This window comes from Polistes fuscatus, unplaced genomic scaffold, assembly GCF_010416935.1.
Source record: "Polistes fuscatus isolate 324 unplaced genomic scaffold, CU_Pfus_HIC Scaffold20, whole genome shotgun sequence".
Classification (NCBI taxonomy): domain Eukaryota; kingdom Metazoa; phylum Arthropoda; class Insecta; order Hymenoptera; family Vespidae; genus Polistes; species Polistes fuscatus.
In genome coordinates this window covers 2,783,726-2,803,108 of record NW_025113097.1, presented here as the reverse complement: position 1 = coordinate 2,803,108, position 19,383 = coordinate 2,783,726, and the positions used below count along the sequence as shown (strand labels likewise).

The following is a 19,383-nucleotide window of genomic DNA, read 5'->3' as shown; positions in this document are numbered from 1 at the left end:
ACCCCAATCCCCACCACCAACTATGACATTGTTAGGCCAAATATATGTAACATTTTACTTTATTGAAGTTATACTTCTTTTGGCGCGTTTGGGAAAATGTGATGGGAGTGATTTTTTTCCGGACGACACCACGAAGTTTGTCGATATTTACGATGCGCGGCAAAGCAAGCGATTTCAAATTTACGGCATGAAGTTGTCTTCTTTTCTTCTTCCCCTTTTTTTCTCAAGCGGGTCACCCATCCAAATACTAATCGTACTCAGCGCCGCTTTAATTAAATGATCGAAGCGAGAACTAATGCTGTAACCGCGCCATGGCTGTTGACGCGTCAAGTAATTCGATATATCTCTCTTATATTTAGTGTGGACTGATATCTATATTTTGATATTTTCTTTTCCTTTTTTTTATTCTTTCTATATATATATATATATATATAATTATTATTTTTTTTTTAAGTTATTTTTTTGAGGTTATTGAGGTTATGTTCGTTTTGGTACGGCAAAGAAGTATAACTTCTTACGTGCGTACATAAGTACACACACCAATTTTTTATTCTTTCTTATATATATACATACTAATAATTATTTTTTTTGAAGTTATTTTTTTGAAGTTATTTTTGAGGTTATGGAGGTTATATTCGTTTTGGTACGGCAAAGAAGTATAACTTCTTACGTGCGTACATAAGTACACACACCAATTTTTTATTCTTTCTTATATATATTATTTTTTTCTTTTTAAGTTATTTTTTTTCTTTGAAGTTTTGTTTTGAAATTATTTTTGAGGTTATGGAGGTTATGTTCGTTTTAGTACGACAAAGAAGTATAACTTCTTACGTGCGTACATAAGTACACATACCAGTTTTCTTTTTGTTATTCATTTTATATATTAATACATAATACATTTATTACAAAACCCAAGACCTTCCTGGCTGCATAAATGCTTTCATGCGTGTAATAACATGCACACGCCTAGGATCGAGCGTGAAATGTATTCTGTGGCCACGGATCAGGATTAGCTTCAACGTGTTATGGCGTTGTGCTACGTTTATACTGTCGCCCTAGGTTACGCAGGAATTGAGATATCGAAATTAGTTGCTTCAGGGGCGTGAGTGTTGAGAACTACGGATTTAGAAATAAAAGGCCTTTTTTTTTTTCTCATCGAAGTAACGGTATACAAAGAATCACCCGAGGCATCGATTTATTTACAGAGAAAATATCACTGTAATGACCACCTGGGTAACCGACAAAAAATTGTGTCTAAACTCTAAACTGCAAACGCTGTGTTTCAGAAATGGAACCATAAAACTAAGGAAAGAATAATTTTCATTGGTAATAGAACAATCTGAAATGTTCAATCGTGTCAGAATATTGTGTATAAAACACATTGCGTACTGTTTTAACAATATGTTTTACAAAATGTTGCGTGTGTGTTTTATAATGCTATAATAAAGATTCAACATAATCTTTCTTATGGCGAGTATTGTTGCAATGATCACCCTTAACCATAACTCAATAAACAATCTATATTATAGCAAAAGACCTAACTTCTGATATCCTCTTAATATTCCTTCTCGTTGTGGATAACATAAAGGGCAGGATATATCATTTAACCGTCGCTGACTTTCGGGTAATTCTATTAACCTATCTCAACGAACACCCTCCCTCCCTCCCTCCCTTCCTACCTACCTAACCTACCTTCCACTCGCATCCTGATCTTCCTGTGGGATTAATTTCGTGGTTTCTCTCGTCGTAACTTCCCTTTCTACTTCTGTCTCTTTCTCTCTCTCTCTCTCTCTCTCTCTCTCATTCTCTCTATTGAATCAAGTCCTTCCTATTATCAATGGTAAAAATATTTCATTTATTAATTAAGCATACTAACAAGCATGCTCTATGATATCAGTTTTTTTTTTTTTTTTTTTTGGTTATAAAAAACTCCCATTGTATAAAACTTTTCTTTAATAATTATAGGATTTAAATCATATAAATGTTTTCAATTATGTTTTAACTTATTATATTAAATTATTATTTTTTATTGTTTCCATATTTTTTTTGTTAAATGTATATGCTTCTATGAATATAATAGCAACGTTTTCTGCAATGTCTCGTCAGTATTCCTCCTCAACGCGAAATTGATATAATAGAATCGTGTAGTTTGAGTTTCCGACTACGCGATAATTATGCACTCTGCCCTCTTTTCGAAATAATTAACAGAGCTTGGAAATATCCTCTACCAGCTGGCCCTTCTGGCTTGTTCACAATATTACGGAATTTCTAAAATAATTCATTCCCCGCTTTCATGTAATTTCATCTCTTTTTTTTTTTTTTCTTTATTACTATATTTAATAATTTCATAAAATGTAATTATTTGTATGATACGATACAGTCCAATTTACGAGAAAAAAGAATTATACAAAAATTCAATAACGTCAGGTCATTTTGCACATTATTATTATCGAACTTTTCGTCAAAGTATACATACCTAATCAAGATTAGGAAATAATAATATATTATTCGTCGTCTGGAAAGTTCGTGCCGATTTTCTATAAATGTCATTAAATTTTTTCGCTGGAAAACCTGAGAAGTTTTTGGAAGAACGGAATTATTCAAGTTACCCTTAAAAATGGAAAAAGATCGTGAAACAGTAATGGCACTTATATATAATATAATTTAATAAATAAATATATTAAGCAAAACTTAAATGCGTTGCTTTTCAATCTTTCATGAAAATTTACACGAACTTTCCGGAGAACCTAATAAATAGTAGCTAAATGAATAGCTAATCGGTAAAAGGATCGAATTGATTATTTTACAGGACATCAATGGCTGAAAACGAATTTAGACGTGACCCCGGAGTCAGGTTGGTCCGTCGATCCTTTCGGTCATGGTGGGACGATTCCTTATTTCCTAAAAGCTTCTGGCGCGACGGGAACTGTAATTCAAAGAATACATTACGCTTGGAAGCAATGGTTCGCGAAGAAACAGTACGGTGACTTCATTTGGCTCCAACCATGGGACCAGAGTGGTAACGCCGACATGTTGACGCACAATCAACCCTTCGACATCTACAACATCAAACATTCCTGCGGACCGCACCCACACGTTTGTCTAAACTTCGATTTTCGTAAGATACGTGGCGAATACACCGAGTACACCGTCAGAGCAGTTGAAATCACGCCGAACAACGTCAAACAAATGGCCGAGTTACTTTTAGAACAGTACTCGAGAACTGGTTCTCTCTTCAATCACAACGTCGTCTTGATGCCCCTCGGAGATGATTTCAGGTCAGATATTATTAACTTTGTTTCAAATAATTATTAATGAATAAATATAAAAAACATGAATGTGTGTACTCATGTACGCACGTAAGAAGAAGAAGTTATAATTGTTAATACTTTTGATTTTTGTCTAACATAAATCTCGTAATTTTTCAACTATCGTTTGATCTATTCATTCTGATATATATTTAATATTTTCTTTCTTCAGGTACGATCATGCAATCGAATGGGACCAACAATACACGAATTACAAAATCCTCATGGATTACATAAACAGTCGCAAAGACGAATACAACGCCGAGGTGATCTTTGGAACTCCGAAGGATTACTTCCAAGAGATTCAGAAACGAGTAGAAAAATTTCCCACCTTGAAAGGAGACTTCTTCGTTTATTCGGATATCTTCAGCGAGGGTAGACCAGCCTATTGGAGCGGTTATTTTACTACCAGACCGTATATGAAAATTCTCGATCGAGAGTTGGAAGCTAATTTGAGATCAGCCGAGATATTATACACCATCGCTTTAAACGTCGCTAAACAATCTAAAAAAGACATCAAACTTTACGAGACGTATTTTGAGAAACTCGTCAAAGCTAGAAGAAATCTCGGATTGTTTCAACACCACGACGCTATAACGGGAACTTCTAAATCATTCGTGATGAAGGATTACGCGTTGAAACTCTTCGAATCGATCTCCGACACCACGAGCTTGCAAAGTTTCGCGATTCAATCGTTGGCTGCTACGACTAACAAGCCAAACTCCGTCTACGTCCTGGCGGAATCCGATAGGGACAGTTATGAAAAACTTCCGAAGAAGATACCGATCAACATGAACAGCCAAGAGACGCGAAAGATCGTCCTGTTCAATCCTCTTGCTCAACCGAGACAAGAGATGATCAGTCTGAAGGTTACTTCGTATAAAATACGAGTGTTAGATCCTCAAAAGAACCCGATACCTTACCAGATAGCACCGGTGATGAACGCTACGAGCATTACGCACGACGTCTATGTTCTTCTCTTCGTTGCAGAATTGAAACCACTCGCGATAGCGACCTACCATCTGCAACAAGTGGACAAGATCCCCATGGACGCGATATCCACGATTTATTGCAGTAGATGCGGCAAGGACAACGTTTTCACGATAAAACCGATGCAGATCGGAGACGTTCAACTGGAGAATCATAGAATGAAATTGCTATTCGATGGTCAAACCGGTTTCTTGAAACGCGTTGCGAAAAAATCGAGCGGTAAGATAATGCAGTGTGCCATACAATTCGCTGCTTATCCATCGGCACAATTTCACAGTGGTGCTTACCTGTTCATGCCGGATCCTAATCTACGGGACACGGACAAGGACGTTCTCGAGGCTTACACGCCCCATCAAAAGATTTATATCGTCAGTGGCAGCCTGAGTTCTCGTTTGACGGTAGAATATGGAAAATTATTGACTCATCATGTAGCGATTTATCATAGAGACGGTGGTTTGGGCGATGCAATATATCTTCGAAACATCGTTGACTTCGAAACACCACCGAAGAATCGGGAAACCGAGATGTTTATGAGACTTCAAACTGATATAATGAACGGCGAGCCGCCAGAATTTTATACCGATCTTAATGGACATCAAATGATAAAGAGACGGAAGATCGAGAGAATTGGTATAGAGGGTAATTATTATCCCATAACAACGATGGCTTACATCGAGGACACCAATCACAGGTTGACTCTATTGGTCAACCACTGTCAAGGTGCTGCCAGTTATCAGCCGGGATGGCTCGAGGTTATGTTGGACAGGAGGACGCTCTACGATGACTCGAGAGGAATGGGCGAGGGTCTTTTGGACAATAGAAAAACTGTAATAAAACACTGGCTATTGCTCGAGGATATCGTTGGTGGTGGGGACAAGTATTCGAAGCCATCCTTGTTCGCCAATCATCTTAGCAATGCTTTGAACTATCCTGTAAATATCTTCGTAGTCGATGGGACCGAATCGGAGATCGTTATGGCACCGGAAGTTAGACTTCTCAGCCAGAGCTTCCCTTGCGATCTTCATTTGTTGAACTTAAGGACAAATCACGATCAGAAACTGCCACATTTCCCAGTGAACAACGCGCTTATGGTCTTGCACAGGCAAGGTTACAGCTGTTCGGTTGGCGCTGACGTAACTATGAAACACTGTCCTTTGAACGATCGATTATCGCAAACCACGACGTTCTTTAAATTATCTAAACTGAACGTCACAAAAACATCACTGACAGGTACAAAAACGAAACGTCATTTGAAGGACGGTCTCCAAGAAATTGGATTGCAGCCAATGGAGGTCGAAACGTTCAACGTTAATTTCCTTCAATGATCTCTCAAGATCTTTCATCATCTCGGTTAGAAAATAGAGTCACGATATTTTGTTGAGATTGTCGAAGGACTTTGAAGGATTTTTTTTTTTCTTTTTTTTTGTTTTCAAATAGAGAACACTGCCGATCTGTCGATACACCTGGCTAGGCTAATCTCTTTCGTCCGATTAACGATAATTTTATTGTAAATACGACCTTTTCATTAATTTACTCGTCGAACTTTCGTAAATTACGATAATCGTTCAATCGATTACAATTATTTTCTGTATCGTTTATTTTTCGCTATTAATTCAAGAGAAAGCGGATGATTCTGAACCAAAAGAGAAATTAAAAAAACAGAGAGAAAGGGGACAGTGGCGAGAGAAGAGAGAAAGTATACTAAAAACTACTACTTATTTTAAATAATAAACGTATACGTTTTCGACGAGTTTCTTTTATATTTTTTATCGAGATCAATACGGAAGATTCTTTCCTATTATAATTGGAATATCGATAATAAAAACGAAAAAAGAAAAGAGAAAAGAAAAGAAAAGAAAAGAATCGTCGAGAAACGAAGAAATTATATAGACACATTGTACATATCAAGCCATAAACTTTACCGTAGATCGTATATTACGATAAGAAAATAATGTAAATGATATGCACCTATTTTCTTATGCCAAACGTTTTATCGCCAACCCTTTCTCTCGGTCTCTACTGCGCTCGCTCGCATTTTTTTCTCACCGACAAAAAAGAAAAAGAAAAAGAATAAAAAAAAAGTAATCTCTTGAACTGTGTCGAATCGAATGTTCTTCCGAACAAATATAAACGTTATAATATACTTGAGTATATTCAAACATGCATACATACATACATACATATGTAAGTTAAGTAAATAAGTAGTTGTTTTAATTGCGATGAATCTTATTTCTCAATTTTTAAGTTGATTAATATTTAAAAAAAAAAAAGAAAAAAGATAATCTCCAAATCATTGTCCGAGGATAAAAAGTATTTGTTACAATTTGAATTTACTATTACGTAAATGATTCCAATGTTAATCTACAAACGAATTCAAATGAATTCAACGAAGCTCTGTGTATATCGAACGGATGTGACGTTATTTCTTTTTTTTTTTTTTTATTTTTTACGAACTTATAATTAGAAAAAGGAAAAAAAATCAAACGTAGGTGACGTTTACCGATCAGACGACGAGCTGATGTAAATACTAGTATAATTAACAATAACGTCGTACATTTCTGATGAATTTGACGTCGCGCTAGTTGTGATAAAAAGAAAGATGAGATTATCAATTATAATAAAAATCATTTTATTACTTTTTTATATATACGTATATAATATATATATATATATATATATATATATATATTTCAAATTTAAGAAGATAAAATTCGTAAAAAGAAATTTTTAATAACCGTATCTTTTGTTTTGATTCATTTAACAAAATCATTCGAGCAAAGAACAACTAAGCGCTAATTGAGTACAATCCGAATAAGAACAAAAATATCAATGTTCAAATTTCTACGAAATTTCTTCTTCCAATTTATGGTGCAATAGGTTGAATTTTTAAACACAAAAATATTCGCATTCTTATCCAGAGACTCAGTCTTTTTAGGTGACACGAATTTGACGTCGCGCTAGTTGTGATAAAAAAAAGATGAAATTATCAATTATAATAAAAATCATTTTATTACTTTTTTATATACGTATATACTATATATATATTTCAAATTTAAGAAGATAAAATTCGTAAAAAGAAATTTGTAATAACCGTCTCTTTTGTTTTGATTCATTTAACATCATTCGAGCAAAGAACAACTAAGCGCTAATTGAGTACAATCCGAATAAGAACAAAAATATCAATGTTCAAATTTCTACGAAATTTCTTCTTCCAATTTATGGTGCAATAGGTTGAATTTTTAAACACAAAAATATTCGCGTTCTTATCCAGAGACTCAGTCTTTTTAGGTGACACGAATTTGACGTCGCGCTAGTTGTGATAAAAAAAAGATGAAATTATCAATTATAATAAAAATCATTTTATTACTTTTTCATATACGTATATACTATATATATATTTCAAATTTAAGAAGATAAAATTCGTAAAAAGAAATTTGTAATAACCGTCTCTTTTGTTTTGAATTCATTTAACATCATTCGAGCAAAGAACAACTAAGCGCTAATTGAGTACAATCCGAATAAGAACAAAATATCAATGTTCAAAATTCTATGAAATTTCTTCTTCCAATTTATGGTGCAATAGGTTGAATTTTTAAACACAAAAATATTCGCATTCTTATCCAGAGACTCAGTCTTTTTAGGTGACACAAATTTGACGTCGCGCTAGTTGTGATAAAAAAAAGATGAGATTATCAATTATAATAAAAATCATTTTATTACTCTTCTATATACGTATATACTATATATATTTCAAATTTAAGAAGAGATAAAATTCGTAAAAAGAAATTTGTAATAACCGTCTCTTTTGTTTTGATTCATTTAACAAAATCATTCGAGCAAAGAACAACTAAGCGCTAATTGAGTACAATCCGAATAAGAACAAAAATATCAATGTTCAAATTTCTATGAAATTTCTTCTTCCAATTTATGGTGCAATAGGTTGAATTTTTAAACACAAAAATATTCGCATTCTTATCCAGAGACTCAGTCTTTTTAGGTGACACGAATTTGACGTCGCGCTTGTTGTGATAAAAAGAAAATGAGATTATCAATTATAATAAAAATCATTTTATTACTTTTTTATATACGTATATACTATATATATATTTCAAATTTAAGAAGATAAAATTCGTAAAAAGAAATTTTGTAATAACCGTCTCTTTTGTTTTGATTCATTTAACAAAATCATTCGAGCAAAGAACAACTAAGCGCTAATTGAGTACAATCCGAATAAGAACAAAAAATATCAATGTTCAAAATTCTATGAAATTTCTTCTTCCAATTTATGGTGCAATAGGTTGAATTTTTCAAGAAAAATATTCGCATTCTTATCCAGAGACTCAGTCTTTTTAGGTGACACGAATTTGACGTCGCGCTAGTTGTGATAAAAGAAAGATGAGATTATCAATTATAATAAAAATCATTTTATTTCTTTTTTATATACGTATATAATATATATATATTTCAAATTTAAGAAGATAAAATTCGTAAAAAGAAATTTGTAATAACCGTTTCTTTTGTTTTGAATTCATTTAACAACATCATTCGAGCAAAGAACAACTAAGCGCTAATTGAGTACAATCCGAATAAGAACAAAAATATCAATGTTCAAATTTCTATAAAATTTCTTCTTCCAATTTATGGTGCAATAGGTTGAATTTTTAAACACAAAAATATTCGCATTCTTATCCAGAGACTCAGTCTTTTTAGGTGACACGAATTTGACGTCGCGCTAGTTGTGATAAAAAAAGGATGAAATTATCAATTATAATAAAAATCATTTTATTACTTTTTTATATACGTATAATATATATATATATTTCAAATTTAAGAAGATAAAATTCGTAAAAAGAAATTTTTAATAAACGTCTCTTTTGTTTTGATTCATTTAACAACATCATTCGAGCAAAGAACAACTAAGCGCTAATTGAGTACAATCCGAATAAGAACAAAAATATCAATGTTCAAAATTCTATGAAATTTCTTCTTCCAATTTATGGTGCAATAGGTTGAATTTTTCAAGAAAAATATTCGCATTCTTATCCAGAGACTCAGTCTTTTAGGTGACACGAATTTGACGTCGCGCTAGTTGTGATAAAAAGAAAGATGAGATTATCAATTATAATAAAAATCATTTTATTACTTTTTATATACGTATATACTATATATATATATTTCAAATTTAAGAAGATAAAATTCGTAAAAAGAAATTTGTAATAACCGTCTCTTTTGTTTTGATTCATTTAACAAAATCATTCGAGCAAAGAACAACTAAGCGCTAATTGAGTACAATCCGAATAAGAACAAAAAATATCAATGTTCAAATTTCTATGAAATTTCTTCTTCCAATTTATGGTGCAATAGGTTGAATTTTTAAACACAAAAATATTCGCATTCTTATCCAGAGACTACTCAATCTTTTTAGGTGACACTTTGCGACACTGGTTTAAGCGATGCGAGCCAATGCAAAAATGCATTTAAAGCAAATTAATTATATATATATATATATATGTAATGTCATGCGAATATATGATCGTTTGTTATCAATGAAATTATTGAATTACGACGTAACAGGAAAATTGTTTGAGAATAATATTTACTTATGGCAGGATCGCAAGGGAAATTTATTTATGTTTTCTTCGTTCAAAAAATTCCTTCCTTCTTTTTCAAAACGGCGATCAAAATTATTCCCCCCCCATTGATGATATTTAACATTTAAACGATCTTGCCAGCGTGATTTTCTTGCCCCCCTAACCTCTCCGTAATCTCAAAGAAACTGAAAAATAAAATAAAATAAAATAAAATAAAATAAAATAAAAAATGGAAAGAAATCATCTGCTTGTTAGAAATGTTATAGGAGGAAGGAAAATAAAAAAAAAAGAATGCGATAGGATTTGCGTGCACGTATACATTATATTTGGGACGAATTATTGAAGTTTTTTCGGAATTGCGATATCCGAAAGGAACGATAACCTCGATAAATCTCGCGAATGAATATTTTCTTCTTATTGTTAGAGGAAAACTCGAATGGCCAATGAAAAAAGGATCAAACACGACTGACGTACGACACTGGTCCTGGCCGTTGTAACGATATTGTAATATAATCTGTGTTTGTGCTGTCTCTAGAGAAAAAAAAGAAAAAAAAAAAGAAGAATTCTATATGATGATGATGACAAAGAAATAAATATATATGTATATATGTATATACATATATATATACGTATATATTACATAAATGAATATACAAAAAAATATAAATCTATAAAAAAAGAAATATATATTCGAACTATTTCGTTAATCGACGACGAAGACGACGACGACGACGACGATTAATAAATTAATGACGACGGAAAAGAGAAAATTAAAAAAAAAAACACGCGATATTCCTTATGTTACGATGTGTAATAATTATATTTATTAAATAAAGATAGTAAGCGATGTATTTTAATTAATCGTGAAGTATACTAATACCGAACACGTAAATATAATTACGAATTACCAAAGGTAAGTTCTACTTTTTGCGTTATTTTAGCGTTAGAAAAAATGAAGAAAAGAAAAGAAACAAAAAAAAAAAGGGAAAAGAAAATATTGAAGTAATCTAATCGCAGTACTCAAAAATCAAGCAAGCAAGCAAGTAAGCAAGCAAGGTAGGTAACTCATTCTCGTGTTCGGCCTCGTCCGAGGTTTTATAAGCGTTAATCGATATCATTCCTTGACATAATTCTCATTAATGCTACGGGTACCCTCGTCGTGCCGATAAATGCTTCCGGCGATATCGACTCCCATTGTGTACGTAATTGAATTTGGAATAAGCCGAGGAGTCGATTTTAGCCTCTCCTGGTTGTATACTCGAAACGAGAAAAGAGGACGAACGTTAGAGTCAAGTAAAACTCAACGAACGGGGTTAAACGCGGCCCTATCGACCACGTTACTCACTCGCTCGCTCGCTCTCACTCTGTCTGTCTGTCTGTCTGTCTCTTTCCTTCTTTCTTCCTCTTTTTACCACCCCTTCAACCCTCACCATCTTTACCTCCACCCCTTTTTCCACGACTCGAGACTAATTTACATTTTCTTCTCGACGACAGCTAACTCGACAAAGTGCATCGAAGCCTAATAACTGGGAAATCGTGAGGTCTCCTTTTTAAGAGAGAGAGAGTCGCTCTCGAGAAACAACCAATGGACGGATTGGGTTGGGTTCCTTTTCTTATCGAGAAAATACGAGGCAAATGATAATGTCGGAAAGAGGGGAAGGGGTGGGGAATAATAAGTTTTAGAGGAGAAGAAGAAAAAGATGAAATTCTTCCATCGAGAAACAACAAGTCAAAGTTTTCTTAATATGAATTTGAATGACACTTATTATATACTATAGTGAATTTTACTAATATAATAATCATTTATATGGTATATACCGTTGTGTGGTATTTTATCGACGCTCCCATTTCGTCGTGTTCTTAAAAAAAAACGTTGAAGACTTGGAAGTCCACTCAATCAACTAAAACTGGATGAGAACGACCACGGCGTATCCAAGTTTCGATGCAATATCGTTCGTTCAATACCTCTCATCGATCTTTCTTATGTTTGTCAGTTCTTCGTGAACCACCCCCTCCCCTCCTCCTCCTCACAGACTTCCCAACACACCGTCAGTTATTATTAATTTTGATCTTACATTGAAGAAAGTAAAGTAAGACGCGTCGATATATAGTCGTTTAGATAGTTTCTCGATGATTATTATATTTTACAATATAATAATAATTATAATTACAATATAATACATATATATTACAATATAATTTAACAAATATAACTACAAATATAATTACAATATAATTATTATTATATTTAATTAAATTATTTATATTTAATTATATTTAATTTAATAATATAATTATTATTATATAGTAATTAAATATTACTGTAATTACAATTACAGTAACAAGTTTTTGTTCTGAAGCTTTTTCAACGAAATTCTTTTCGTTGCTGTATTATTACAATGTTTATCTCGGAAAATAAGAAAAATAAGAAGTATTCATCGTTAAACGGAAGATTAATCGCGATGCGAGAGAGAATATCGTCGTATTTTTTAATTTCTTTTCTTTTATTGTTTTTCTCTCGGTCCTGTTCATTTTTAGTAAATAGTAGTTTCAACTGGAATAAATGAGTGGAAGAAAGGCAGAGAAGAAAAATAAAAAAGAAAAATGAAAAGAACAGAAAAAAAGGACGAAATAATAATAAATCATCGAGTAATAACGACGAAAGAAGAAGAAGAAGAAAAAGAAGAAGAAGAAGAAAAAGAAGAAGAAGAAGAAGGACTTTACAGCTCACGAAAATAATTTGCGAAGACGTCCAACGGATAAAATTGATCGAGCCCTCTTTTCTCTGTCGATGCCACGACTACTCCCACAACTTATCACGCGCCCTTTTTCCAACCTGCCGACACACAATTTCGTTCCGTCCTCCTGGTCTCGCTCAAACCTTGACAAGACGATCCATCATTGTCGCATCATCGTCGCATAGAGTTTTAAGAGCGATTAAAGAAACGTGCAATGGTGGTAATATAAGTTGCTACGTGAAAGACGGATTAAAAAGCAACAGATAGAAAAAATAGAAGGGTAAAAAGGGTGGTAATGGTTTATTAGAATAATTTTTCCTGCAAAAAGAATTGAAAAAAAAAAATAAAAGAGTAAATAGTGTGAAGGTTTATTAAAATATAATCGTTCCTGTAAAAAGAATTGAAAAAAGAAAAAAAAATCAACAGAAAAAAAAGATAGCAACGCTGACATATATTACATTAATTTTACGGAAAAAACTTCAAATCAGCCGTATTTAAAAAAAAGTTCGTATGTTTTATACGTAAAGATTCCTTAATGGTTAAATTATAATTTTTCTTAAAAATATATTGTACATATATATATACTTGAACTTTAATATTTCACTTAAATATGAATGACTATGAAGACGATTATTTAATTTAAACAGTGAGTAAGTAAGCTACTCGAGTGAGCCACTATAGTGGCTCATCGACCTGAAAAAAATAATCGTAAAAGCCACTTTAGTGGCAGGCCGGCTAAGCACCATATCGGTAATAGTAGTGCTCTACCTTTATCTTACCGACTGTCGGTAGCTCGATTGGTAAGTTACCATCGGATCTTCACTGTCGGTAAGAGGCCATCGTTTTTCAACGGTCGGAAAGTCTTGATGGTAAGTTACCATCAGATCTTTTCGGTCGGTAAGTAAAGCCACCTACTGATACCTCTTGTATCGTCATGTGTTCCTTTTACAATTCTTTCATTTTTGCGACGGGAGGAAAACGATTTAAACTACCGGAACATATGGATTTCCATTGGAAATCAGAAAAACGTCAAAATTTTGATTCGAGGATGGCATTTAAATGTCTTTCACAGTATATATAGATAAATTAAATATATTGATAGATACAATAATTAAAAGTTTTCTAAGCTATTAAATATTATTTATAGTCTTCTATAATATTAGTTCTATTAATTTACAAAAAGGTAGAGAATATAAATAATAATATTGCTTCACCAAAAATTAAAATATTAATATTTCTCTTTAGTGACCTAAATAAGATATTTTATATAACATTATTCCAAACAGTCTATAAAATTCGCCAAATATTTAAATGTTTTAAAGATTCATTAATGATACTTAAATTAATTATATTCTACTTTACATATATGTAAATAAAATATGCTAATGCACGAATATTTTAAAAAAATATACGTTTATTAGTAATATTAAATGTACCATCGTGGTAGGACATCGTCTTAAAAATTACAATGAATTTTTTACATTATTGAGCTATTAAAACACTTCTCTGCGCTTTAAATTATAGATATATGTAATAAATAATTCATTTCATATCTTCATTTATAAAATCACACACAGTATTAAATTTATAAACATATTATTTAAGAGAAGATTTTTGTAGTAATCGTTAAACGAAACAACAAATACATTTTATATTATGTAATGCTGCCCAATGTATAATAATGTGATATGTTTCTTGATGATAATACAGTTTTCTTCTTTTCTACCCAGATCTTCTGCTATAAGAATATTCCTTTAATCTCTTTTTCTTTTACGAAATTGCGCAAAAAAACCCTACAAAGAAAATTAAATTATTCGTTTGTTACACTATTTCATGTAAAATTGAAAAATCTACAGTATCCTCTCTGTTGTATATATTAGAAAAGATACTAGAAATGTTTTTAGTATTTCTTTTCTATGAACGTACCTTTAATATATTGAATGATCCTTATTAGAAATTATATGGCACAAGTACAGTTAAATCTTAGAAAGCATGTAAAAGACTTTGATGATCAGTAGAATTTGATTTTCTGTCAGCATTATTTTCTTCTCCTTTAGCTTTGTGAAAGTAAGACATTTTTTCAATATTTCTTATCTATGGCCTTCCTGATTTAACAATCTATTATTTAAAAAGAATAGTTTTCTTTAAATAACTTATTGCCAGTCGATGTATAATAGTGTTTTCAATTACCCAGTACAATGCTTAGCAATATACTTTATATATGTTAGGAATATCCTACTGTAATGTATTTCCAATCTGTCTTTTAAATTTATAATAACCAAGATGCAATCCTCCTTCAATTCATTTGATAGAATATTATAGTACATGGTTCCTTTCCAGTGTGAGAACGGAACACTTTCACTGGTGTCCTCCAAAATCTTTCATGATTACAGTGTTGTTAAATTCTTCTTATCGTAGTGGAAAATCATACGCTCTCTTTTCCAGTAAATTGATTGAACACCTATGCAGAAAGAATAAGTTCTTTAATGTTTTGAATAAATATATTTTAAGAGAGTATTATAATATTTGTTTTTAACATATACAAGATTGTTGTCTTTACTTTTTAAACATGTTGTAGCTTTGATTATATCTTGTCATTGCATCTGTACTTTATTCGCATAATATTTCACTTGGAATCCTTACGAAGAAGAAATTAGTTGACACAAATTTTTATTGCGTTTGCCTCAAGAAAATGAAATATATATCTATTTATTTCATGGTGTTACGGGGACTTCTTCTTTGGTATGTAATAGTCTTTGGTTGGAATTTAAAATGTAGAGCGGCATACTGCTGTAAAACTACTTAAGAAGTTTATATATGAAATTTAACAAATTTAAAGAGCAAAGCTGAGGCCCATAATATAAGTTAAATAATAATATAATGTATACATTTCACTGGATAAACTATTTTAACTGAACAGAATATTGGTAATTTACTTACTATTGTTTATTATAATAACTGGATAAAGAGAATGTTTAGAATTCATGGGTATTTTAAATTTAATGTAGAATATTGTCATTGTTAGGTTAAGACATAACACAAGCCCACTGCAAGCCAACAAATTTAACTATTTTCATCCTGAATTGGTGATCACTATAGAAAGAAAATACAACACAAAATAAAATTAATAAACAATATTATTCACTCGATTATTGCATCACTTAAAATTTGTAAATTAAAAACATTACACTGCACATAGCCTGTATTGTACGTACATTGACAGTTGTTTTGTCCCTAGCGGAATTTAGCGAAACTAAGTTTGAATCACGCCATCGACAAAATGACGAATAGACGTTTATTTTGCGATTGTACAGGTAAAAGTTGATTACTTTAAGTAATTTATTTCTCAGCAAATAGATAGTTTTTATTATTTTGTATGAATTTAGAATATTTCTTAGAGTCTAAAGAATACGCCAAATATATAAATGTATATAATTTATGCTTGAAAAGTAAATAAATCAAGCGTTAACGAGTGCCTAAAGTCTACGTTAATATGTAATGATATCACGACATTTTTTAAGAAAATTATTATTTCTAATGCATTTTTTATAAACTTTTATGATATCATACTATTTTTTGGAGCCTGTAGAGTATTCCTAGTGCTTAAATGTTTATAATTGATTTCTAGAAGTATATAGAATTAATGTTTAATGAGTGACTAACATCTCGGCTAATAGATCATTACGATCAACTATAAAAAAAGTATTTTCTGAAGGTTTTTTATATACTTTTATGAAATAATATTATTTTTTAAAGTATATAGAGTATTCTGAGTGCTTAAATGTTTAATATTTGTGTCTGGAAGTGTATTAAATTAATTTTTTAATAACTAACTAATAACTATGATACTGGGCGTCTCTTAAGAGCTGAGTGGCTACTATTCAACCAATCAGCGCTCTCGTTGTAGAACGTCCTACTCTCTTCGAATACCTCTTGTATCGTCCTGCGATCCTATTACCAAAATTTCATTTTTGTGACGTCACGAGAAACGATTTAAAATACCGGAACATATGGATTCCTATTGGAAATCAGAAAAACGTCAAAATTTTGATTCGAGGGTGGCATTTAAATGCCTTTCACAGTATATATAGATATATTAAATATATTGATAGATACATTCATTAATATTTTGCCATGCTTTTTATGAGCTTTCCAAGCACATATTTATTGATATTTAAGTGAAATGTTAAAGTTTAAGTATGTACAATATATTTTTAAAACAAATTATTATTTAATAATCGAGCAATTGATTGAAAACAAAAAACAATAGAAAACTTTATTGCTTTGCTTAGAAATGAAAAAAAACGTTTTTGTATATTCAATTATTAATAACTAATTAAATAAATAATTAATAAAGCGAGCAATCATATGGATTTTGATTGAGTAATTAATGAGCAATTAAGAGCACTTATTAATTTTTTTCTGCTGTTGCGGTTCTATGCCAACTTTTTTGTGCTAGAAAGAAGACACGTAGAATTCTAGATTGTCGGCCGGTCAGTTTTACGTCGTACCGAATTCACTATTCAATAAGATAACTTATCAATGACATGTACGGTCAAGGCCATTTCATCAAAAATAAAAAACAAAATCATAATTCAAAAAAAGTAATTTAAATATTTCCACCAATAAAAACTGTCTTTCCTCGTCACGAAAAGATAAAAATGGTATTAAGATAACGTCTTATCCTTTTTATTTGTTTCTTTCTTTTTTATTTTTTACAAATATTCGATCACTAAAGTACATAATACGAGAATAAATCGTCCTCTCGCGTATTACGTAATCTTCTTGGAAATAATTGAATAAAAACTAATACGTATTTTATGACTTTTATTTTTTCTTCGTAGTATAACGTCATATCCTATTAGCCTCATCAATATTATTTTATATCTTCGCATTTCATTATTATTCATTATATACATATATATATCTATGTATAGAAGAATTTAATAGCGTTTAACTAATAAAGTATACGTTTTATTTTCTTTTGAAAAAGAGAGACGAAAATTCTATCATCTCTCTTGTCATGGCTATTCGTGTAAAATTACATTAGCTATTTTACATGCTGTCCAAACGAATAACTATATATACATATATACATATTCTTTTCATTTTTAAAAGATTATATCCGTGAAAGGAAGAGCCGAATAGAAAAATGGCGATGTTACGCGCGATTAACTCTCTTTGAAGAAACTAACCGGAGATCCTCTTAAATCGTAAAACGCATCATAACTCGCGAACAAGGGTAGCCAGCCATTATTCTACAATAAATCACGAAATGACTGGAGAACTTTGAGTTCTCTATAATCGAGTTCCGCGTCGTTCTATTTTATGATGGATGGTCTTGAATTGTTAACTTTTTCCTCTGCTAGATATAGATTTTGAATTAATGAAATAAAAGAAAATTCTTATATATATATTCGTTACTTTCGTGGATCAACATAGAATAAAAGAAAAATGTAATTACTAATCAAAGGAAGGAACAATGGGCAGGAACTTTTCTGTAATATAACAAAATGCATTTTCATCGACGCCGCTTCGTTCACGCACTCGGTTGACCCCTGCTCGGCATTGACCATATTACACCAGCCTAATTTCCATTTATTACGCAATTGATGCAATTAGATACATCAATCATCGGGATAATGGAGCGTTCAAAAGCCAACTAGACGAGTGACAAAGAAAAGAGCAACGACAATGTTCTTCTGTCAAGCTCGGTTCAAGACGAGCGGTTATCCACTAAAGTTTAAACTTTTATTTTTATTCTCCGTTTATCATCCAACACGGTTCACGCCCACATAAGCATATTTTTTTGTTTTTCACATTGGTTATACGTTTCCGTTAATAAAAACACATTTATTATTGCAATAAGAAGTTATTACGTGCAATAACAGAAAATACGTTAGATCACACAATTTTTGTCGATTATAATTATGAACCGATGACATGTATAAAAATCGTATTTGGCCGTCTACGATGATAATCTCAGATAACCTTTTTGTCGGCATAATCTCAAAATTACGATATTACCTTCTTAACGAGTCGATTCGTTGAATTATTGATAATAACTCTTATTAATTTATTTATTTATCGTGGGTATGAAATAAAATGTCTTTCGGTCGATAAAAAATATCTAATAACAAAAGTTGAACGATAAAGAAAATCAAAATAATTCTATACGCAGGAACACGTTTATGAGAAAACTTAAACATTCAATAACGATGACATATATATCTGCAGACGTAAATTTAAACAAAAATAATGTTCGTTTACGCATTTGCGTTATCTTTATTAATATTTTTTCATTGAAATAAAAAATATATTGATTGAGCTGTTATAATTCGATTTAATCATTCTATTGATTCAGTCAATCAAATAATGACGTCTTTAAGTATGCAATCGTTTTTATTAAAATTAATATCAACAAGAAATACGAAAACAAGAAAATGGGATGCATCGTCAGAAAAATATAACTCCGTTCTGTTCAATCGGTTATGCAGAAAATGTGCATATTTTACTGTCAAAAACAAATTTATAACTCATTCACACGACACCGAATCGGTTGGTTGTCTTATCGAATTTTGCGACATTTTTAACGCAGATTCGGCAAAATTAACGATACGGTTAAAAAAAAAACAACATTGTGGAACGTACCGTTAGAGAGAATGATGGGTAACTACTACACGAACGGAAGCACGAACATTTATAATTTTGATTTCCATCTATTTTCACCACGTGTAAAGACACGAGGGAAGAATA

At 31.5% G+C, this 19,383-nt stretch overlaps 1 protein-coding gene and 2 long non-coding RNA genes across 6 annotated transcripts in view; 1 reads left to right on the top strand and 2 right to left on the bottom strand.

Annotated features, from left to right (window-relative positions):
• The window catches only part of LOC122517529 (alpha-mannosidase 2), a 79,376-nt gene extending 73,007 nt beyond the window's left edge, over positions 1-6,369 (top strand). Inside the window, 2 exon segments of the mRNA XM_043635970.1 lie at positions 2,810-3,278; positions 3,481-6,369. Of these exon segments, the coding sequence (XP_043491905.1) occupies positions 2,810-3,278; positions 3,481-5,623 (2,612 nt within the window). The 3' untranslated portion in view covers positions 5,624-6,369.
• Positions 6,370-14,028: 7,659 nt separating this feature from the next.
• Positions 14,029-15,005, bottom strand: LOC122517396. The gene is made up of 2 exons (XR_006303832.1): positions 14,554-15,005; positions 14,029-14,420 (listed from the first exon to the last, which is right to left on the bottom strand). It is a non-coding gene; the product is annotated as an uncharacterized LOC122517396 (long non-coding RNA).
• Positions 15,006-15,046: 41 nt separating this feature from the next.
• Positions 15,047-19,363, bottom strand: LOC122517362. Of its 4 annotated transcripts, none has more exons than XR_006303816.1 (4): positions 19,279-19,363; positions 15,568-15,720; positions 15,188-15,425; positions 15,047-15,088 (listed from the first exon to the last, which is right to left on the bottom strand). It is a non-coding gene; the product is annotated as an uncharacterized LOC122517362 (long non-coding RNA). The 4 variants fall into 4 exon arrangements; XR_006303815.1 differs by lacking the exon at positions 19,279-19,363 and adding an exon at positions 16,462-16,704; XR_006303814.1 differs by lacking the exon at positions 19,279-19,363 and adding an exon at positions 15,843-15,963.
• Positions 19,364-19,383: the final 20 nt, after the last annotated feature.